This window comes from Caloenas nicobarica, chromosome 16, assembly GCF_036013445.1.
Source record: "Caloenas nicobarica isolate bCalNic1 chromosome 16, bCalNic1.hap1, whole genome shotgun sequence".
In the NCBI taxonomy this organism is placed as follows: domain Eukaryota; kingdom Metazoa; phylum Chordata; class Aves; order Columbiformes; family Columbidae; genus Caloenas; species Caloenas nicobarica.
In genome coordinates, this window is record NC_088260.1 from 5857915 (window position 1) to 5880716 (window position 22802).

General features: G+C 53.7%; 2 protein-coding genes across 2 annotated transcripts in view; one reads left to right on the forward strand and one right to left on the reverse strand.

Annotated features, from left to right (window-relative positions):
- The window catches only part of SSH1 (slingshot protein phosphatase 1), a 33166-nt gene extending 21442 nt beyond the window's left edge, over positions 1-11724 (reverse strand). Inside the window, exons 1-2 of the mRNA XM_065646308.1 lie at positions 11606-11724; positions 7618-7658 (exon numbers count right to left, since the gene is read on the reverse strand). Of these exons, the coding sequence (XP_065502380.1) occupies positions 7618-7658; positions 11606-11671 (107 nt within the window). The 5' untranslated portion in view covers positions 11672-11724. The remainder of the gene's footprint in view (positions 1-7617; positions 7659-11605) is intronic.
- A 2653-nt stretch (positions 11725-14377) lies between these two features.
- On the forward strand, positions 14378-21035 carry DAO (D-amino acid oxidase). Its single transcript, XM_065646532.1, has 10 exons — positions 14378-14571; positions 14686-14800; positions 15195-15271; positions 15693-15758; positions 15987-16041; positions 16491-16595; positions 17038-17120; positions 18553-18670; positions 19335-19433; positions 20913-21035. The coding sequence occupies exons 1-10, from the start codon at positions 14378-14380 to the stop codon at positions 21033-21035; spliced, it is 1035 nt and encodes a 344-aa protein (XP_065502604.1).
- Positions 21036-22802: the final 1767 nt, after the last annotated feature.

Here is a 22802-nt window from a genome sequence, read left to right on the forward strand (position 1 = left end):
TAGGTATGACAAAGGCATTAGTTGTCAAATTAAAATGCTTCTTCGCTTACTGTGCAGCTACCGCGGTTTGATTTTCAGTGACTCACAAGGTACCGAGCTCCCACCAAACAACAACGTCTTTCAGGTGGTTTGGTGTTTATTTGTTCGTGGCTGGATATAACCAAAGTCACTGAAGGCTTGTTTCTTACAGACCCTTGACTAATTCCTTCTCTGGGCATAAACCACAACCGCGCGCTCGCATCTCCCCAGTACCACCAGCCTGACCGGGGCAGAAGCAGCTTTCTGTCGAGTTTTCCCCTGGAATGCACAACAGAAACCTCCCATTCCACCCTGAGATGCCCTTCCAGGAATCCCGACCAGCACAAGCTACTGTACAGGAAACGCTTCAGGCTCTCAAATAAATGCAGAGTTCACGGGTTTTGCCACAGCCCTGGGATCCTGGTGCTCCAGTGCAGCTGCAAACCAGTCCTAGCTCCACTCCATAACCTCAGCTTACCAAACTAATGGCATTTACCCCCTAAGGGGGGTAAAAACCTACGCTTACAAGCATTTAGGAAATGCTGAGGGGACACAGCTACAACACTCTGCTGTCCGTAAAGCCGGGGCCCTTCTGCACCTCGAGATGATGCTCCACAGCCACAGCACCGCTGAGCTCAGGCTCCAGCATCTCCTGCTTCACCGTCCCTTGCTCCATCCGTTGGCTTCGTGCTGCTCAACTTGAAGAGAAAATCTCTCTTCCCCTTTGGGAAAGCTCCAGAAGAGCGTGGCTGCAACACGCATCAATTCCATTTCAAGTTGCTTAAGAACACAATAGGCAGCGCCTTTTCATCGTTACAAAATGCCACCCCCTGGGGCCAAAAATAATGGCACCAAGCAATTTGTTAAAAATACTGCGTTTCGGAAAAAGAGACAGAGCTGCTCGGGTTACCGGACAGACAGACAGAGCTGGAAATCAGCTGCCAGGCGCAGAACGGTTTTCCCTGAGCAGCTTGCTTTGCCACTGCGGCTTCGGCTGCCGTGTGTCCCACCAACAAACCTTCTAATCCTCGGGTGTTCGAGTTCCCCATTTTAATGGGAAATCTCACATAAGACGTAATCATCTTGCAAGATACAATAAAACACTCTACTAATCTATCTTACTGCTACGTAACTCATCTCAGAACGAACACCTATACGCAGAAGTTGGTAGGGAGAACAACACTTCCCCGGGAAGACACAACCAGGCCTGAGGCTGACTCAGCCGTCCATTCCTTGTCTAAGAATTAAAAAATGGCATCTAGCTGAGAGAAAGAGCACAGAAACATCCAAGTTTGTGTCTGCCCGGGTGTCCCTGCTGCTCCCAGAACTGCCACAGGATCGCTGGGTGCAGGGGATGCTCAAAGAACCCGGCTTATCTCCACACCTTCAACAACCTTCAGTATTTCTAGAGCCGTAATTAACTCGTTAGCTTTGTGTTTGCTGCTGGTCACAACCAAGAAGCCCATTTAATGCAAGTGCTGTTCAAGCCACCCCAAGAATAAACCCAAAACATAAGCTCTGAAGGTCTGATGTTCCTTCGGACACATGGAGAACATCTCCCCTTGCTCAGACACAGCCAGGACACAAAAACACAACAGCAAAAAGGTGCCCACACTGAGCGAGGGGCCTGTAATGCCTCCCTGAGGGACAAACATCTCGCCGTATTTCAAAGCAGAGTGAGTTGGTCAGGCAGGACGACCCGTCAGGCTTCGCTCGTGTGTTTTGAGTAGCGCAGCACAAAACGGGGGAGTCTGAGCGCGGATTGTCGGGCCGTGAGGCGTGGGCACGTCCCCGGAGCAGGAATGCTGTACGGGGCTGGAGACACTGCTGGCCATTCACATCCACGTCCAAACAGTCCTCGAGCACAAAGGGGAAAAAGAGAAAAAGCGAAATCAACCACGAAGCCCACAAAAGCTGATTTCCTAACGTAAACAGAGCGCTGATGATGTGCCTCCAGGCAGCCCTGCGCAGCGGGTGAGCGATGCAGCGGGCTGGGGCACCAGAGCCGCTCAGATAAAGCATCCGAGAGAAAGGGTAAGAACAGGGAAGCAAACAAATTAGCAGGATTGTTCCCCATTCCAGAAGACTTGCGCAAATAAGTTAGTGGAACAGCTCCCAGACAGCCAGGAAAGAGAAAATTCTAGGAAACCCTAGTACTTGGATGGTGAAAAGCCAAATTAAATAAGAGGTTGCTTCACAAGGAAAAAGAAAACCTTTCTGCTCATCCCATTAATCACAGAGTTCAAAAAGGCACGAGGCTGATCACAGCTACGCGATGTGCTTGGAACCAACGGTCTGAATCGCAACAAGCATTTCTGAGATTCCCACTGCAACATGACGTCGTTTTTGCGATAGCCACGGTCTCAGGAGGCCGGGGCCAGATCTTCTATTTTCCTATAAGTCACTTTTTTGGATGCTGCTGTTGCCATACTGGTGCCATGGCTGTTCTGTGAGCACAGGTAGGGAGGAGGACAGACCACGAGCCTGTCCCGGAGCCGTGGTCCAAGCCGAAGCAGAGGTGGGACGATGCTGGTCCCCGGGCTCCTGCACAGAGGGCACATCAAAAGCTGAGCCTCCCGCCCGGGCAGGAGCTGATCCCACTCCCGTCCTCCTCCCCTGCCTGGCTGTCGGCACATCGGCCCATCCTCCTGCATTCCTCCCGTCAACTCATTGTTTTAATCCTCTAAACTATTTTATTAAGTCACCTCACTTCACCCACTCAGCAGCGTCTCCCGGAGACAGGCCAGGGAAACAAGTGGAAACTCTCCAGCAGCGCCACTGGAAAAGAAAAGGCAGGTGAATAATGGTTTTGAGGATTAAGAAAGTGGCTCCCAAGCGGCGTGTGCAAGGGTCAGCCGGGACACGGACAGCAGCGCAGAGAGCGGTGGCACAGCAACCCAAAAAATAGCTGAGCTGCTGGGTTTCAGAACGACTCCAAAAAAGGCAGCAGAGACCAGGGAGTACTTCACACATTGGTAAGGCGTAAGAATAAAATAAAATAAATCTAGACGGATCATGCCGGGTAAAAGGAGAGCAAGAAATGTTCCAGCTCAACCTCGACAGCCAGAGCTCAGCTGCCCCCCCAGCTCCCCAAGGACGTGCGGCCGGGGGAAAAGCCACTTCAAGACAAAGTGTTGGTAAAAACCTCAGCATCATCCTTCTTTTTCCACTCCAAACCCAGATCTGTCAGGGCTGTGACTCTAAAACTTTCAGAGAGGGAAGGCGAGCTCTGCAGAGAAGAGTCCTTTTTGTCTGAGATAAACCTGAACTAAGGGATGCATTTTATGTCCTAATCCATTTGATGCTGGGCTTATTTTTTGGCTCGTTTTGCTTTCTGATTTTTCGCGTAGCAGCAGAGCGCTTCTGCACTGCAGAGGGATGTGTAAATGTTTAGGAAATTAAAAAAAAAAAAAATCAACACTCTGATAATTAAAAGTAAAGCCATGCTTATGAAGTTGCTCTGCCCATTTCGTGTTCTCCAAAAACATCTCCAGAGCACTTGTCAGGCAGACCACAGCTCTGATTGGTATGAGAAATCCCTGACTCACAGATCTTGGCAGCCGATTATCAAAGATTAAGGTATTTAAAATCAAGAGGCATTTGGAACCAAAATATTTTTCTGACCCGGCTCTAACACCTAAATAAACAGTAATCACACTGGTCTTTTACAGAAAAAAAAAAAAAACACATTCAGTGCAAAGCCAGTACCTTTGATAACAGGGCCAGTGAGTTGGGGTTTTTTTGCCAAACTGCTGAGGTTTCACCAAAAAAAATGAAAAAATAAAACAAAAAACCAAAAAGAGATTAATATAAAATTCCGAAAGGGCCTGATGAGCACATCTTCAAGCTGGCAGGCCTCCTGGTGTTACTCTGCCCACATCCACGTAAACTCACATTGCTCAAGTCTGCACCAGTTTCCTGGAAAGGCCAGATCCTATTCAAGCATCAAACAAGTGCCTGCTTCCTCGGCTCCGCGGACTTGGAACGTCCCCACGCAGCCCAGAACAAAACGTCAAGCTCTGATTATATCTCCATCGGCTTCCACGGCCGCACCTACAGGCCAACAAGCGGCCGGGGGTCAGGAGCCCGCGGCTGCGCCCCCGTTTCGGGAGCGCGCTGGGCAGGATGCAGCGGCCCCGCCAGGATGTGATTCACCATCCTGTTTTGCACAGTTCACCAAGTCAGCAGCTTCTGCCCCGAGATCTCCCAGCAAATAACCGGGAGACAATAAATACCGCAACGAGCAGGGCTTGTCAGGTACATAATGAGCTGCTGTCCCCATAAATAAACCCTCAAGGCAGCTGCCCTGGCGTAGCCCCTGCCCCATGCACCTTCCCGGTGCCATAAACACGGCCCGGCAAAGCTGCGGGTATGAACCATTCACTCTGTGCTGCCTCCAGCAAAATGTGCTCATAAATCCCTAAAAAAGTTAAAGATCAAGGTGTTAAGAAAGAATTTTTGGTGCATTAAAATAGAATATGCAATAAAGTGTAAAGGTAAAAGCATCCCCATCTGTGGGGCAAACATGTGGCTGCACAAGAAGAGCCTGATAGAAATCTGATTTATTACAGTGATTTTAACCAAACAGCCTCCTTACAACGAGTCCTCTGGCGTGGGCCAGCCGGGATGATGCTCTGTAAGGAGTTTGTCCGCAGCAATTACTCCTGTTGATCACTGGGCTGCCAAGGGAGTTTTCATCAACCTGAGGCTCTAATTCCTGCCACGAACGCAAAACCAAGTCAAACCAATGCCCCGTGTAACTCCACTACCTTCCAGAGAGAAAATTACTTTACTTCATTAAACTACAACAACAAAGCAGTAACTAAAGGAACTGCAGAGCTGGCTATCAAACCAACGTGGCAGAGCATGTTCATTCCCAACCAGGTAATCCTGAAAACCTTTATATCCCACAGCTGCTCTTGCCAGCTCTTAAAACTGGGTTTAGTGGTGTCAAACAAGAACAATTCTTTCCGTAACGATCCTCAGGCTTGATCAGTGGCTGGGGACAACTCCCAGGCCCTTCTGGAGCAGTTCAACCCCCGTCTCCCTGCAGAAGGTGCCTGAAAACGCTGACCCAGCCCCGTTTCTGACCGCATTCAGATTGCTATTGGAAAGCCAATAATGGCAAAGATTACAGAACGACTGGCTAAACAATCTCACTTGTGTTTGTAATTAAAACTAGTGATTACCTCACTGCATTTGCCAACTGCATCTGAGAAACAGCCAACACTCACAACACGACTGGCTTTGTAAAACATCTCCTGTGCCTTGGTGCTACAGAGTCACCCAACGGTGAGCGATTGAAGTCATCGGGTTGCACTAAAAAACAGCGGAGGAAAAACTGCACACAGTCCATTCTGCCAGAGCAGTCTGCTTGAAAAGAGCTCAGCCCCGCTCTCAGTCTCCCCCACACTCGATATCATCTTCTCCAAGGCTGTTCTGAGCTAAACGAGCACAACATGGCTCTGTGATAAGGCTGAACTGGGCACACTCTGATCTTGTAAAACTTAAGGCTAATTCATAATCCCATGGACTTGACGCAACCGTGCCAGCAGTTTTAGGTAAGATGTCTCAAGGTCCCACGGGTGTGCTGCATCCTTAGGGAAAAAAGTGGATCAAGCCACAGCATCCCACAGCTGATGGGCGTTCAGGAAGGAAGATTTCAGCAGACACAGAGAACACAGAGAATCAGACATGTGAGCTTCTTTCTGCACCAGCTGCACCGAGCTCGACTGGGCTGTGAGATCCGAGTCTGTGCTCTTACTGTTTCCTCTGCTGTGAATTTTTACCCACTGGGGAGCAAACCAGACTCCTGGCTGTCTGCTGGAAACGGTGTGGATGTGAGGCTGCTGCAAAATTTTGGAAAGTGAAAGACTTTAAAGCACATTAATGTCTAAGAAAATGCAGTTAGTAACAATATCTTTGAAAGCTGAACCTAGAACATGTCTCCTCAGTCTATTTTAGGGTAGAAGCTGTTTCATGGAGGAAAAAAAAAAAAAGGCAAAAAAAAAAAAAGCCAAGCATTTTGGGATGACAGAAACCATAAGGAAGATCTGCTGCACCAGCCTGTCCTTTTTCTGACCGTTTGGATCTCTGAGGTCTGCACAGTCGGGTGCTGGACCACCAACCCCTACACCCAGGGCACGCGTGACAAAGCGTGACACCTCCATCTCTAGCACGGCTGGACCAGGATTCAAAGATTCACAAACACCATCATCACAGCCCGTTCCTGTCGTTTTTTCAGACCTGGACTCCGCTGTCGGAGAAGCAGCACAATGAAGTTGAACAATTCTGCCACCCCATGGGCACCGGGTAAAGTCTCTGAGAATGGATCCGGAGCAGCTGCTGGCAGGAGGGGACAGAATGGGGACAGGATCTACCCACCTCCCTGCCAGAGGAGCTGCATTTATCATCTACGCTCTGTCCACACTCAGGCCACACATTTTCTTCAGTCCCTGGCAGTGTTTCCCCAAGTACAGCCAAGCCTCTGCCCAAGAGCCATCCTGTTCTCAAGGTCTATCTAGTGACTTAATTACCAGATTCTTATCCTGAAATTTGTGTACAGAAGAGCAGCCCCAAGAGACTGAAGGACAGAGGAAGCTCTTAGGATCTCAGCAGCCAAAGTCACTGCTGCAGCTTTTTTCAATGGCCAGTAGAAAAGTCTCAGCCTTTAAGCCCAGTCCCACCACACCCACCCCCATGATTGCTCTGGTCAGTGATGGATGCACCCACCTGGCTTGCAAAAAGCCCAGATGGACCAAAGGAGCCACAAAACCAACGATCTCCCAACTATTCATCTGTACGCTGTCACTGAGTTCGTCTGTAATGAAGAGGGCTAAAACTGTATTTCCTCCTTCAGCACAAGAGCCACACACAAAAAAGAAGAGGCCATCATACTGCTTGGTTAAGTGTTACTATTTAATACAACATGGGAAAAGGCATAAGAATTAAGGATGTACTGCTATTCATGACTTCAGTGGGCTCCTGCTAGGCCCCGAATTGCACAATAAGCCCACAACCAAGCTGGGCGCAGAACCAGGAATCCTGAACTTCCCTTTAACTGACACAAAATGCATTCTACAGAAAATAAGCTAAGGAATGACACTACAGACTGCCACTAAATGCCCATACACACAGCAACCAAACACACGCTTGTGACCCACGTGCACGCCAGCAGGACAGCAAACAGAGGCAGAGCTCTCCCATGCCCACCCCAGGAGCATCCCCCTCTTCCCGACCCACAGCCCCAACTCCAGAGAACAGCAGCAGCAATACAGATGCTGCGATAACAGTTAAGTGCTGTGGCCAGAGCTGACGAGCAATTTTCCAGTTTCTTCCTATAAGGAAAAAAAAAAAAAAAAAACAAACCCAAACCCACAAACCCTCTTTTATGCTTTCAGTTCATTTAACGCTCCTCTCAAAACTAAACTGATAAGGGAGAGAGCATCCCCGGTGTTCAGCTGTCTGCAGACCATGCCATCCCCTCCAGGCAAATGTACACGCTCGAGGCCGGAGTCCCGTGCAGGACCAGGACTCAGATACACAGCAAACAATTCACCACAGTGGAAACGATGTCTAGAGCCAAATAACTCTGCTTACCTCACATTTAATTTACGCTCTTCATCACTGCCAACCTCCAGCTGAGGGGAGAAAAGAAGGATACAGAGAAAGTTACACGCTGGTTGTTTCCATACTACGACTTTAAAAAAAATCCCCACACTTTTTAAAACCACCCTTGCAATAACAGGTTTTGGGCAGCTGTTTTTCGCGGGGCTTTTCTTTCCAGTGCTGGGGATAAATGAGACTCCCTGGCCATATATGCCACCGGCACCCGGTGCCGGATGACAAAGGGGCTCACGGGGATTTTAAAGCTATTAGGTCCTAATCCTGCAAGCTGGTCCTAGAGCACAGATGGGTTTGAAGATCGCCAACCGCGACGTCACCGCGGGCGCAGACACATCGCTCCCCCTGAGCGCACACGTGAGAGCAGAACCTGTCCCGGGCGAAGGCTGGTAACGAAGGGCTGGGCACGAATTAATGCTGCCACCTGGCTACTTCCACCTGGGTGCTGGCAGAAGATGTGTCCCCAGGCTAGGACGACACTCACCTTGTTGCCCAGCCACCAACAAGTCCTATGTCTGCTGCCCTCCTGATAAACGCACCGCTTGGATGGCAGGCATGTATTAAAACTTTTTCGCTGGGCACTGGTAGAAAGTCCCCCCGGCAGCAAATCTGGCTGCTCAGGTGACATTAGCGACTCTTACACTTTATTTACTCAAAACAGAAGCGTGCCAGCTGACTCGAGCCCACCTTCACAGAGAAACACGTTCACACAGCCATGCTTTCCAGCCACCCCTTTCAAGGTCCCTGTTAGCTTTTGGACAAAATTACGTATTAAAGAAAAACAGAGCCGGGGCTAATTTCATCCAGAGCTGACTGAAATTTAAAAAAAAAAAAGGCTCAAAGATAATTCTCCCCCTTAGGTCCTGTGTAAGTAGGCAGAAGAGACAGGGCCAGGAGCATCCCCTCGGAGGGCAAGGGTGCATTGGGGAGATGGTTCGGTCCCAAGAAGCAAAGCAGGGACCTTAGAGACTGTCCTGCAACAGGAAAACCATCAACCGTGCAACACAGCAGAGCCTGATGAAGTTGGAGGGACGCAAGCCTTTAAGAAATCACACTCCATCAGTGCTAACACCCAGGGACCACTTTGTTATTTATTACAACATTGCCTAAAACCCACATCAAATAGAGGCCATCAGAATAGTTACTTGTTTCCAGGTGGGTTTGCAGAAGTAAAAAAATAAGCAAGTAGTTTCATGTAAAACATTCAAGCTTGAAGTTTTGTGTGTGGATGTAGGACCTGGGCTGTTTCTCATCCCTCCAAGCTCAGACTGGAGAGGCCAGAGCGCCCAGGAGCTGCTCTGGTCACAACCTGCAGGAACCGAGTAATGCCAGGAAAAAACCCCAAATGCAACCGCACAGGCCGGATGTTCGAAATATGGCCATTTGGAGGAAAAACGATACACAGAGACCATCCAAAATGACTGCAGCTGATGGCGAGAAACATACCATCGCTATTTTTAGTCTGTTTACAGTGTGCGGCAGCAGCGCAGAGCCGGCCCGGCTGGGGCAGCAGACAGAGCCCTGGGAACACCCCCAGCCCCAGTGCCCCCCGCCAGCAGATCCCCCAGCCCTGGGAAGGGCTGGCAGGTTTTTGGCCTTTGTAAGGTCACCCTCCTGTTTGTTTGGGTCTGTCACATAGCAACAAAGGGGAGAAAAACTTTACTTTTTTAAACAAAAGTGACTGTGAAGTCATGAACGTCGTCAGCTGCGGCTCAGCAGCAGAGCCGGCCCCTGAATCTGCTGCAGGCTCATCTTCTGCAGAAGGTGACTCGCTTTCAAAGTCGATTCTCCTTGTATTTCCTATTAAAAAGCTGCAGTAAAAGCAAAACAAGGCACCTTCTGACCTGTTTTGCTCAGAGCGTCTCTCTGAGCTGGCAGGGTTTACAATGCTCCACGCAGGTGAGGCCATGGACCCCGCCACGGCATGGACACCAGCACCGGGGCCAGACCCCCACCAGCAGTGCACTCACAATTAGCAAGGATGTTTCGTCATAATTTTCCATTTAAAAAAATCTCCTAATTACTCACATTAGGCTAAAAGCCCTGAAGAGCCCTGATTTTCCTTGCGAGAAAGATTATAAAAGATCAGGGATCACGTTAGCACTTTTCAATGGGATTTTTCTTTGAAATTAACTCTGCAAAAATCAATACGCCGAATTTGGAAAAGGACAGTTTATAGTGTTATGGTATTTCATGCCAGAAGGGACCATTCAAACAGAAGGCGAGCTGATATCTTCCTCTGGAAGCCACCAAAATACACCTGAGCCACGGATGCTGGTGGCAGAAGTGGACAATACCAGGCGGCAAGTTTGAGGCAGCATTTTGGGAGATGGAAAAGGAGAATTGTATGGTCACCCCATTGAATAAAATAACAACTGACACAGAGCTCCTCCACAATGCAATGTCTAACACAGGCATATGTAACAAGGGGAGAGCCATCCTGCCTTGACTTCTCTCCCACCTGCATCAGTTAAACCCAGTCTAATTCCACTGCCTGCAAGAGGGTTACAGCTCCTTTACATCTGTACAGATCAGGTGGCCACTATGTCTCATTTAAGACTCTGTTTAAACCAGAACTCAACAAAGTTCCTGCTGAAAAATCCTTGGAGAAGCACAAGTTCTGTCTCCAAGTTCTTGAATGAACACAGCGTGGTCCAAACACGGTGTCCCTGCAGCTTCAGGAGCCCAAACCACCCGACTCGGATTGAGGGCAGAACAGCTGGAGCAGGAAGGGATGAGCCAGGTCTCCAGCCAGGGCCGTGCAAAGGGAACCCTGCGGCTCCTCCGGAGAGGGAGAACACCCTCCCGCCTGCCCCCCCCGGACCAGCTCATCAGAGGACTCACAGGGACCTGACAGGTGACAAATAGGATTGTTTACCTGGTGGGACAAAGCAAAGCCGAGGGCAGCAAGCACCAAGGGAAAGAGGTGGGGGGGGAAGAGGGATGCACAGGGAGGATATGCAGGGAAACACCAGGCCTGTCTTTGGGGGTCCCAAAAGAGGTTAGGAGGAGAAAAGGGATGCACAGGGAAGAAGAAAAAGCAATTGGAGGGTGCAGCTGTGTTTGGATGGTGCATGGGAGCTGCAGTGAGGGAAAACAGAAGCCCAAGGCTAGACAGAAGCAGGAAAAGGTGTTTCTGGGGTACCAGGGTGAAGGGGGCAGGCAGCAGAGCTGGGACACGCAGGGTGCCTGTCCCCACAGAGCTGGGACACATGGAGCAGAGCGTTACAAGGACAGCGGGTTAAGTGGTGGGTACGTGGCCCCGGAGCAACAGAGCTGGGAAAGACGAAAGGGCAGCAGCGCGGTGCGGGCTGTGCTGTGGCAAAGAGTGACAGCAGACAGCATGACACAGGGACACTGCGACATGGGGACATCGCACAGGTATGGGGTGGAGCGGGACAGAAGCTGCTCTGGCAGCAGGGAACTGACCGCAGCTGCCTCGGGGAGCTCCCCAAGGTGGTTCCATTGCAGCTCGGGGACAGAGGGATCACGCAGGGGGTGACACCGAGCATCCCTGGGGCAGGAGGTGGCGGCTGCGGGGGGTCAGGGCCAAGGGACAAGCACAGCCGCTCCACACACACAGGCCCAGCGCGCTGCCCGGGACCCACCCGGCGGAGAAGGGCACAGCCCCGCGGTTCAGCCAGCCCAGGCTGATGCTGCGGGAGGGCTCGAGCGGGGCGGCAGCGGCGGGGGACACTGAGCGGGCTGGGGACGAGGCGAGGACGGCCAGCGGGGACACGGCGGGACGGTCCCGGGCCTGATTCAGCCCGGCAGCCCCGCGGGGCTGGGCAGCGCCAGGGGGGGGGCTGTGGGGGGCCGCGAGGGGCTGCGGGGGGCCGGGGCCGAGGACCGTGAAGCTCCGCGGGCCGCTGCGCGGGCCCAGCCGAGGCGCTGAGGGGCCGCGTCCCGCCCCGCCCCGCCGCCCGGCCCCGCTCTGCCCGCGGCCCGGCCCGGCCCGGCTCACCTCGCTGGTGCTGGCCGAGGAGGCGGCGCTGGGGGTCGGCGAGCGCTGCAGCGTGACCAGCGCCATGGCGTCGGCGGGGCCCGGCTACAGCCGCGGCTGCGGGGCGCCGGCAGCCTCCACCGCCCCGGCGGCTGCGCAGCCCGCCCGGCCGCGGGGAAGAGGGAGGCGGCGGGAGGGGGCGGAGCTTCCCCGGGGACCGGCCGGGGCCTCCCACGCTGCGCTGGGCGAGGCGCGCCCGGCCCGGCCCGGCCCAGCGGGGCGGCGGTCGCCGTCGCCCCAAAAAGTGCCGGTGGGGTCTGAGCTTCCCCCCGAAAGCTCCTGAAGGGTTTCAGGGTGTGGCAGCCGGGAGCGCCCTTCAAACCGGGCCGAAGAAAGCGCGAGGGGTCAGCGGTGCCAAATGCAAGGGGCAGACGAGTAATGGGGTAATCAGTGTAAGAGGCTTTGCTGATTGCATGGAAAGCCCTTAATAATTGAGGCCGGTGGGTGACAGCGTTTCCTCCTCGTCCCTGCCACGCTGCAAAGGGGGCCGAGCAAGAGGGGGCTGGATGCCCGGGGTCGGACGACGTCTCCGGGCAGCATCCCTGGGAGGATGCGGCCATGGGGCAGCACGTGTGGCGGATGAGCCTCCAGCTTCACGGCAGCCGGAGCGGGATCCCGAGCCGTGGAGCTGCCTGGATGGGGCCGGTCGGTCGCTGGCGCTGCTGCTCCCGCCCGGCGTTGGGAAGCAGGACGGCAGCGCCTGCAACAATGCTGGGGCTGGAAACGTGTGCGAGCGGTGCTCCGCTGCCAAAAGCGTCAAAGGTACCGGGTGCTTAAGCCCTGTGAGTCTGCAGACTTGGCCTTCCCATGCCATCCTCGTTGACTTCTCAGGGTAAAGCGTCTTCTGCTGCAGCCGGCATACACCTGCCCGTGCCTTCCCTCTGCCTTTTGCGGGACCAAATTCCTGGCACCTGCGGTGAGTTGTGCTGCAGGGCTGAAACCCTGAGCCTGGGACTCCAGAGACGTATCTGCAACCTGGCTGTACAGAACATGATTTTCCATTTATTTTATCTTCCTTATACTTCTTATAAAAGCTTTAGGCACAATAAAATTCCTGTGTGTAGCAACTCTGCCCATGCGTGGTCTGTGCTTCCAGGGCTGCCTCTGCTGCTTGTAACAGTATCTGCACCAACAGAAACCTGGCTTTTCAGCCCAGAACCCAAAATTGGGGGTTTTGTGAAGGCAGAGGAGCTTAGAAACGAGAAATGAAGCTGTCTGAGCAGGAAGCAGGGTGGCACAGCTACTGGGGTCTGTCAGAAGAGAGGCAATGCCATTTCTCTCTTACCACACAAAAATCAGCAGTAAAGCATCCAATTTTCCCAGATCTCACAGGAATCTGGTGGCTGGGGAGTCCCATCCCCATGTCTCCACCAGCCAGGGCCGATGGGGGCAGCCAGCAGTCACCATGGTGACAAGTGTCAGCGATGGCATTTTGCCATGGCCTGTGGTGACCGCGTTTTCCTTTCAGAGTAGTGACTCCGGGGCCACTGCCAGTGGGACACGGGGTCCGGTGCGGGGGACTCCACCTCCCCAGGGCCGCAGCGCAGACTTTGGCCCCGTTGCCCGGGGACGGGCTGTGATCCTCAGCCCCTGCACTGCGGGTGGTTTGCTGGGCTGGAAACGAGCTGTCCATGAAGGTGGCTCTGCCGAAGTCCCTGAAAACCACAGCACTGCCCCAGGGACCACGCACTCTGCAGGTAAGCTGCTGAAAAATGTGTATTTCTGTTATTTATTGACCAGCGAGGCAGGTGTCTCCTTGGCTGGTGCTGCAGGGCAGCCTGGGGTGCGTCCCCGCGGCTGCAGGTGGAGGAGGCAGCCCCGGTTCCTGCAGCCGCGGTTGTAAAACCGCAGCAGATGGGCAGCAGCGCGGCTCTCCGCTGCTGTCGGTGCTTCGCCGTCCCGATGACTCATCCCTCCATCCCGGCAAATGTCAGTCCCGCTGCGGGCTGCCTTTTACAGCAGAGATGCTGCACTTCGCCTTATCTAAATTAAACTACAGGCTAGAATTTACTCAGAAGCAGGTCTGGCGTGCTGCTGGCATCCCTCCCCCTACCCACGCACCAGCAGCTGAGCACCCAGGGACGTGCCCCAGGCCGAGGTGATCCGCATCGCTGTACCCCAGCCCTTCCTGGCGCTGCTCCGTGGCTGCTGCCTGCCCAGACAGTGACCACAGGGCTTTTTCCAGGCTGCCAGGCAGGAAAGCAGGCTGCCCAGAGCAGGGGTGGAGTCTCCTTCTCTGGAGATATTCAAACCCATCTGGACACGACCCTGTGCGATCTGCTCTGGTGACCCTGCGTTAGCAGGGCTTGGGCTGGGGGATCTCCAGAGGTCCCTTCATCCTCAACCGGGCTGGGGGATCTCCAGAGGTCCCTTCATCCTCAACCGGGCTGGGGGATCTCCAGAGGTCCCTTCATCCTCAACCGGGCTGGGGGATCTCCAGAGGTCCCTTCATCCTCAACCAGGCTGGGGTTCTGTGAAAGCTCCGTAAAGAGGGAAGAGTCAGGGGAGTGAGGGGCCTGGCTGATGGGAGGAAGAGGAGGATGGTGATGGAGGCATCCAACAACCGCAGCTCTTTCTGCTGGGCAGGGGAGCGTGGCTGTGGGCAGCTGAGCCACAGCTTTATTGTGGTTACAAAATGCCCAAGGGCAGAGCCAGGGATGCCGCTGTGAGCAATGGGGATCGTTCCCCTGCCCCACGGCCAGCTACACCCCTCTCATCTGCGATTTCAGAGCCATGCGCGTGGCCGTCATCGGGGCCGGGGTGATGGGCCTCTCCACCGCCCTGTGCATCCACGAGCAGTTCCACGGCCTGCTGCCCGCCCTGCACGTGGAGATCTACGCGGATCGCTACACACCCCACACCACCAGCGACGGGGCAGCCGGCTTGTGGCAGCCCTACCCGAGCGACTGTGGTGACCTGCAGGAGACGTGAGTGAGGAGGAGGAGGAGGAGGAGGACAGTGCCGTGTCCCGCTGGGGCTGAGCTGCCGGGGCACAGCTCCGTGGGGCTGGCAGAGCCACCGCTCTCCTGTTTGCATTGCAGGGTCTGGAACAAAGAGACGTTCGATTACCTCCTCGGGCACCTGGGCTCGCCGGCAGCGACAGAAATGGGACTTTTCCTCATTTCTGGCTACAACCTGTTCACGCGGCCGGTGCCGGTAAGGAGCAAGTGGCAGCCAGGGCTGGGAAGGGCTCCAGCTCGCAGGCTGCCCGGGGGCGGGAGGGCTGTGCTCCTTCCCAGACGATGCCCTGAATGCTTCCAAATCCTTCCAAGTTTGTCTTGTGACAGTATGCCCGGGACACGGTGTTTTCTGTGCCCCCGATGCAATGTCGGTACAAAACAAGGGCTGAGCCCTGGCAGAGTCTCGCCAGCCATGATGTGCTGCAGCTGGACTTGATCTTTAAGATCTTTTATGTCTTTTCCTACCCAAATGATGCTATACCGGCCCACACACCTTTGGAGTGGGCCGTGTCCCCCTCCCCAGCTTCTGTCCCACGCTGGCACAGTGATTTGGGTTCATTAATGAGCTCAGACCTTTTTCCCTGTTACAGGACCCATCTTGGAAGAACATTGTCCTGGGATTCAGGAACTTGACACCAAAAGAGCTGGAACTCTTCCCTGGTTACAGGTATTTTTCAGTGTTTCGTGGAGGGTCACTGATGTGCTTTCCCCCAGGCAGGACAGGTCTGGCTGATGGTCCAAGGCACCTCCTTGTTGAGGGGTGGTGAGGATGACCAACTGTGGGCGCAGGGGTGGCCTTGCTTGCCTTAAAAATAAGTAGGAGACACCTCAAACAAGCCAAAAAACCAGCAGCCTAGCATGGAAACCATCCCAGCTCCTCTCTTGCTTCACCAGATATTGTCAAACTGGGGGAAAGAAACCAGCAGAAGGTGTTTTATGCTGTAAACAGGGAAAAAAGAATCCTGCACTTGTTGTGCAAGGGGGAATAGGGATCCCAGAGCTGCAGCGGCCATCGGGAGCGCCGGGCAGGAGGCGGCTGGTTCTGCAGAGCTGCTGTGGATCCTTACAGCTCCTTATTCTACTTTCAGCTACGGCTGGTTCAACACGGCGATGGTGCTGGAGGGCAGGAGGTACCTGCCATGGCTGAGCAACCGGTGAGTGCGGCGCCGCCGGGGCTGTGCCGGTGCCGATTGCTCTGGCTGGTGGGACGCGGGTGTGGATGAGCTAAAGGCTGAAGATCATTAGGGCCCACTGAGAAAACCACGGCTGTTTATTGCAAGGAGCAACAAGCCGTACCTACTCTGGGTATCAATTACAGGTGATAATTTGAATGGTACGTTTGTTTTTAATTTGCCGATAACAAATGAGCTTGTTCTTCCAAGGCTAAAACAGAGAGGAGTGAAGTTTTTCCATAAGAAGGTGGAATCTTTCCAGGAGGTGAGTGGCGATGTGGAGCTGGGGCAGAGCGGGCATGGCCCTGTCCCGGCATGGAGAAGAAACATCCAGCAAGCACGTGGGTGTCCCTTGGCACAGCCAGGACAAGGCCAGCAGCAAGAGTACACCAGATGAATTCTACTGGGAAAGATAAAGGCTCTTGGGCATCACGAGATGGCTGAGAGGGGACGGGGTAGCGCGTTTTGCCAGCGCTGAGCAAAGATGCAGCCAAGCGTCGGCAGTATGGCTTTCCCTTAAATTGCAAGTATTCTCCTTGCCGCAGACGTGGGGTCTCAGGGGTAGCTGTGCTGGGGAGGCTGTGCCCCGGATCCAGCCCTGATGGTTTATTCATCACCAGATGGTTGGAGCGGGGACTTGGCTCTGTTTTGATGCAGGAATCTCGTGCCCCCACGGGCAGCATCGCTCACTGTGTTGTCTCCGTCTCTTCTTAGATGTTTGCCCAGGGTGTGGATGTTGTGATCAACTGCACGGGGGTGCGTGCAGGGGAGCTGCAGCCCGACCCGGAGCTCCAGCCCGGCCGTGGACAGGTCATAAAGGTGAGGGGGTGCAGGGCTTGTCGGTTCCCTCCTTGTTCCAGTGTACCTGCGCCCTCTGGGGCAAATCGTGGATTTGTGGGCTGGACCCACACTGGGATCAGGTCCTGATTCCCAGCAAATGTTGGTCACGTAAAACCCTCCTGTGCATGGAGGCCAGAGCAGAAAACCTGGATTCCGTTCCTGGTCCAGCTGTGGGGATGCCCTGAGTCTCCAGCCTGTTTTTTTCATCAAAGGAAAGTGGGGGGAGGCCAGAGGCATAATGCTAATAATAAAAAGACATAAAAATCTTGGAAGAAGAGAATGTCCATGGAGCTGGTGCAGAAGGGAGGACACCCTGTGAAGACCCCGTGGCCGCCGAGCTGCCCACGTCCCTCCCGGCACCTCCCCGAGCCAGGGACCTGGCTCTCCAGCTGTCTCTGACCCTCTGCCCTTGGTCTCCCAGGTCCTGGCCCCGTGGGTGAAGCATTTCATCATCACTCACGACATCGAATCTGGGATCTACAACTCACCATACGTCATACCGGGGTAGGTGACATCAGCACGGGGCTTCAATGTCCCCGGTCCTGTCCTTTTCCAAGAAATAATCCCACCAAAGCAAAATGCCAATCCTGGCCAGGTCCTCCAAAGAGTGAAACATTGAGAGTGGGGCAGATATTTTGGGGGAGATCTTTTGTCTTCACCTTTATAATTGGTTCTTTTGTCAATGGTGTTAACAAAACTGCTGTACAGAAGCTCATCGTGGGGAAAAGCTCTTGCTGGTCCATTAAAACCAGTGGCAGGAATCCTTTTTACTTCATTAAAAGCCTACCCTAAAAATCTCACCGTTCCCCTGAGCAGTGCTGCGGCTGCTGGTGACACATCTCCTGAGGACATCCCACCCAGTTCAGCACCCACACAGGGTCCAGGTCACCGCCCTGAAGGAACCCAGGAGGAATCTCAGGGGAAAACCTTATTTCTGTGTCCCCATAGGGGTGAGAAGGGCTGAGCTGAGATCCTGGCCCCAAAAGGACCGTCTCCCGAGCTCAGCGAGCGGCGGTGCCCAGGCAGAGCCCGGCTTCCAGCTCCTACCTCGCCCGTTCCGCCTGCTTCCCACCAGCAGCTTTCTTGTGTGTACCCAGGGTGACAAACTGCAGGATAAAAAAATACGTCTGCTGTTCATCCTGCCTCTGTTTCCTCCTGAGAGCAGCCGTCTACCCCGCTTTGGCAATGGAAAGGGGTTTTTAAGCTGTAACTTGAATGCTGCGTTCCTGGCACTTCCTATTGTGCGAATATTTCAGGATTAGGCAACAAGCCATTGTGTAAATAGGAACTTTGGATGCTCACAGCCCCCAGGCAAAGTATTCCAAGCAATTTCTGATCATGGTCCCATGTGAATTCCTCTCGCTGTGTTTATTTGAGCTGGAGCTCTGGGGATGCAGCGGGGTGCAGCAGAGCACGTCTCTTCCACGCCGGAGAGCTCAGCCCCAGGGGCTCCCCTCCTGCTCCCCTCTTGTCTTTGTGCTGCCCAGGGCTCACACAAGGTTTTCAAAGGTCACAGCAGGTACAGATGTCCCCAGCTCCCCCAGCCTTACCCAGTCTCTTCTCTGTTAACCCGCGGAGTTTCGGAGCGGTGGCAGCAGCAATCTGTCCCGTTGTGCTCCGCCGCAGACATCCCATCCCTTCCAGCACTTCCCCAGACAGGCAGGAGCGGAGCTGTCTGACAGAAGAATAAATTAACTATTTGGTTTGCACAGGGAAAGGCGTTTTGGGTGGTGATAGTATTTAATGAATGACTTGCTCATGAGCAGGCACTACTCTCTTGCTTGGCATGAGAGTTTCTCCAGCAGGAATACGTTGCAGGCTCAGGGCGTAGGACAATCCATAAATCACAGACGCGCAGAATCCCTCCACGTCATGGCCCAGCAAGGGACAGCTGGGGACACTCACCGCCACTTATGTCCTTTGGCTTTTGGTGCAGGAGTGAGTTGACAGTCTTGGGAGGGATCTACCAGCATGGAAACTGGAACGAAGAAAACAGCGCCCAGGATCACAAAACCATCTGGGAGAGCTGCTGCCGGCTGCTCCCCGCGCTGCAGGTGGGTGACCCCGATCCAGGAGGTGGGGAGGGGGGACATGAGGAAGCCATGGGAACGGGCACTGAGGACAAGCTGCGAAATTGGAAACTTTACACGAGTGATGGTCATATATTGAGTATTGCATCCAGCTCTGGGGTCCTCAGCACAAGACAGACATGGACCTGTTGGAGAGGGGCCAGAGGAGCCTTTCCAGGCTTAAAAGGGGCCAATAAGAAAGATGGGGACAGACTTTTGAGCAGGGCCTGGTGTGATAGGACAAGGGGTGATGGTTTTAAACTAAAGGAGGGAGATTCAGGCTGGACATGAGGAAGAAATTGTTGCCCCTGAGGGTGCTGAGAGCCTGGCCCAGGTTGCCCAGAGAGGTGGTGGCTGAACCATCCCTGGAGACATCCCAGGCCAGGCTGGACGGGGCTCTGAGCAACCTGAGCTGGTGCAGATGTCCCTGCTCATGGCAGGGGTTGGATTAGATGAGCTTTGAAGGTCCCTTTGATGATCCCAACTGGTTCTACCCAGTTGCCTCTCGCAGCATCACAGGAGCTGGTGCAGCAGCTTCTGTCCCTGCTCATTGCAAGAGCCCCGAGCTTATGGATTACTTAGGGCCATGAGTTTTGGTGCTGTAATTTGGAGAAATGCGGTGCAGGTGCTGATGGGCTTTTGCTTTCAGAAAGCAAAGATCGTGGAGGACTGGAGCGGCTTGAGACCAGCACGTCCCCGGGTTCGCTTGGAGCGGGAGACCCTCCGCCACGGGCACGGCCAGGCAGAGGTACCGCGCTTGGCCCCCGGCACCCGAGGGCCATTAACCTCCATGTTAATTGCACATCGGTCACTGCAACCTGGGCAGCACAGCGCCAATGTCCAGCAGTGCCGGTGCTCTTCAGCCCCACACCCCTCGGTCCTTGCCCCGGCTCCCCTCTGTGAATCTGAGATGTTTCAGCCCAGTGTCAGAGATGAGTGTCAAAGATAATAAGTTTTGATGGATTTTTATGGGAAGAGTGGGCAGGGAACGCTCCTGCCAAAGGAGAACCTGCAGCTGGAGCTTAGTCCTTAATAGAGGCTAAAAAAACTCAAATGAGAGAAAAACTTTGGCTCTGCACGGGCTCTGCTGCTGCCAGAACCACATGAGGCACATGTAAACCATGTTTTGGTGTCAGCATTTAAAGAGCGTGGTTTTCTGCTGGAAGCCTATAATTTTACAGCCCTTGTGCATGCCAACTTCATGTCTCCATTTAATAAAACCCAATACACAGTTTTTGATAAAATGCTCAGGGCCTGCAGCACTGACACCAGGTTGTTAGTGCAAAAGATTGGATTTCTCGAGATTTCTTCCAGTTCGAAACACAGCAGCAGCACGAATGAAACAAGGTGAAGGCGCAGAGAGATGCTGGTGGGGCTGCAGCTGCCGTGGGGCTCTGCAAAATTCCTCTGTGTAGGTAAAGCTGGGTGTCTGGTGTAAAACTTCCCCAGCACAACGGCTCTTTAAATTGCCTTGCACTGCTAAGATATCTTTTAAGAGAAAGGAGAACAGGGACAGCACAGTTAAAGCGTGCCACCTGTTCTTGGACCTCAGCACAGCAGCTTTTGGTGTAGGATCACGTCCCTCATTAGTGCTGTCGCATGAACGCTCGGCAGCAGAGCTGCAGAGGGAATCCTCTGTTTGATTGTGTGCATATGTCTCTGTACAGTTTGAAAGACGAGATTAAAGCTCCAAAGGAGATGATGACTGCAATGCGTAATTAAATGTAATGAAAATATACTCAATTTTTAGCTGGAGAGTCTTGGAAAGAAAATGGTGTGTTTAGGCAAAGTCCAGCACACGGTTCAAAGCGATGCTGTGTTTGAATTCAGTTTTGGCTTGCTCTGTTCTGTTATCGGCACCGTATCTGTGCTGCCTTGGCACAGAGAGGTGTAGCTATTGATCCCAGTGCTGAGTCAGGGCTCCCACCAAAGCGAAGTGATTTAACAAACTCAAGGGGGACGTAACGTGTTGTGCTCTGAGGAATACGGCTGCTGCGTTTTGGGGTGGCTGGGCAGGCGGGGCAGAGAATGAACCTCGGAGAGTTTCTGCTGCATCTCCAGTGGCTTTTGGAGGGAGAGACAGAGCAGCAGGTCACTGAACTGGGCTCCCTGATCGTGGCTTAACCTGGAGACACTGAGGACATCCCCAGCCGCTGTTGTGGCTCCTCGCTGCCCTGAGGGCTCCGGCGCAGGTTTCCCAGCACCAACCTCTTCCCTTTTCCCCCAGGTGATACACAACTACGGCCACGGTGGGTTCGGGATCACCATCCACTGGGGCTGTGCCATGGCAGCAGCCCGGCTCTTCGGCAGCATCCTGCAGGAGCAGCGCGCAGCCCAGCCCCGCTTGTGAGGCGCCCGCTGCCCTGCGATCCTTGTGACAGCAGCGGCTCAGAAATCGCAGCAGGAAGACGCGAATAACACAGCGACACACGTGGGCCGTTCAACCCTCCCGCCAGCTCCAGCACCCGTGCGTAGCGTCTCGTTTTCAGGTCGCTGCCAGTTCTGTCACTGCCAGTTCTGTCACTGCCATTTGCCAGACACCCGAGTTCCCTCCACCTCCCTAAAGGAAGTGCTTTAAAATATGGACTAATTATCTCCAACAAAGTGCACTTCTGTCCTGGGGATCAGTCTGCAAAGGCCAGGCAGGGTTCAGCTGCAATCTCAACAGTCTTGCAGTTCGTCTGCACGATGGGGCAGGATCTGAAATGGAGCCAGTGCCACCTGAGGACTTCACTGGCTGCTCTGACACCCAGCGTGTAATTAGATTTGCAAGCTTCCCCCCCAGGAGGCAAAAGCTCCTTAGTAGGAAGAAGCTCTGAAGCTCCCAGGGCAGTAACAACAGCTCCAAAAGCACGTGCTGCAGTTACAATGGCTTTTCTTACGTTCATGCCAGGACAGAGCATGGGTCTGCAGCACCTGGTTAGTGTATCTGGCACTAGACAGCAGCCGTTGCCTAAAATGGGCTTTCCAAATGATGTTTTTAGCAACAAAAGCAACATGTTCCAGCCCTGTGTACTTGCCAGACTCTATATATAGCAGAGAGCACATGCAAAATAGCTGTTCTTGTCCCTAAAACTCCCACGGGCCCTCCAGTTTCTCATTTCCGTGCGACACGGCTGGAGCGGCGGCTCCGAGAGGAGCTGCCTCGGGGTGGCTGTGCCCCCCAAAGGACCTGGGGACAGCTCCCGAGGGCTGTGACATCTCAGAGGTGTTCAGTGCTGCCGCTGGGGACCCACCACAGTGTTCTGAAGATACAGTTTGGCTGATTTTTTCCAGGCCAGGTGTCTTTCCTGCTCTAAAAAATAAATGAATAAATAAATAAAATCGTAGACAAGGTAGGGAATGATCAAGAAGCATTAACCTCAAATCCAAAGGCTGGTTTTGTCCCAAGCCCAGCACACAGTGCCTGGGTCGCTCTCCTCACAGATAAACCATTTCTTACTCATCTGTGATGCAGCTTCTCTCTCTGTCGGACTCCATGCACCAGAAACAGCTCCCTGGCCCCGTTTGGGATGTACCAGGCAGCTGTGTCTGGCGCATGAGGTGCTGCGGTGCCGCTGGGTCCTGTTCCCTCCCAGGCACCTGAATTTAAACCAGCCCCATTAAAGCGCACGTTCCCTGGGCTCAGCCTGGCACCAGAGCTGTTCCCTGTCCAAGGACCCATCTCCTTTCATGCTGCTCCAGTTCCACCACGGAAAAGAGAAACTCTGATGTGCTGTGCTGGGTGTGTCCACTAATTGTCTGCCCTTTTACAAAAGTAGCAATGGTGACTCTCACCATAAGGGCTGGAATTTCTCAGCAGCTGCTGCCCCGTCCCCTTCCCGTCCTCCCTCCCTTCTGTAAAGGTGCGGAGGGTTGTATTTGCCTCTGCGGTGACACCTGCAGCGCTGGCAAAGGGACATCGCATGGGAATTCTCATGTCTGTGGCACTTGAGTCCAAGGCAACAACTTAGGGTTGATGGCAGCAAATGAGAAAACGAGGAGCCGCCGTCACATCCAGTCTGTCTCTCGCAAGGGTTTCCCACTTGATCTGGCAGCTCACCTGATCCATTGCGGCCACGAGCAAGAAAAGGGTAGAAAAAAGAAAACAATCTCTAGAGAAAAATTACCATTGATT

Excerpts from the sequence above, each read along its gene's own strand:
- DAO (XM_065646532.1), top strand. The coding sequence starts at position 14,378 with ATGCGCGTGGCCGTCATCGGGGCCGGGGTGATGGGCCTCTCCACCGCC. Across the intron at positions 15,272-15,692 it reads GAACTCTTCCCTGGTTACAG|CTACGGCTGGTTCAACACGG; the intron begins GTATTTTTCAGT and ends TTCTACTTTCAG. Across the intron at positions 19,434-20,912 it reads ACGGGCACGGCCAGGCAGAG|GTGATACACAACTACGGCCA; the intron begins GTACCGCGCTTG and ends CTTTTCCCCCAG.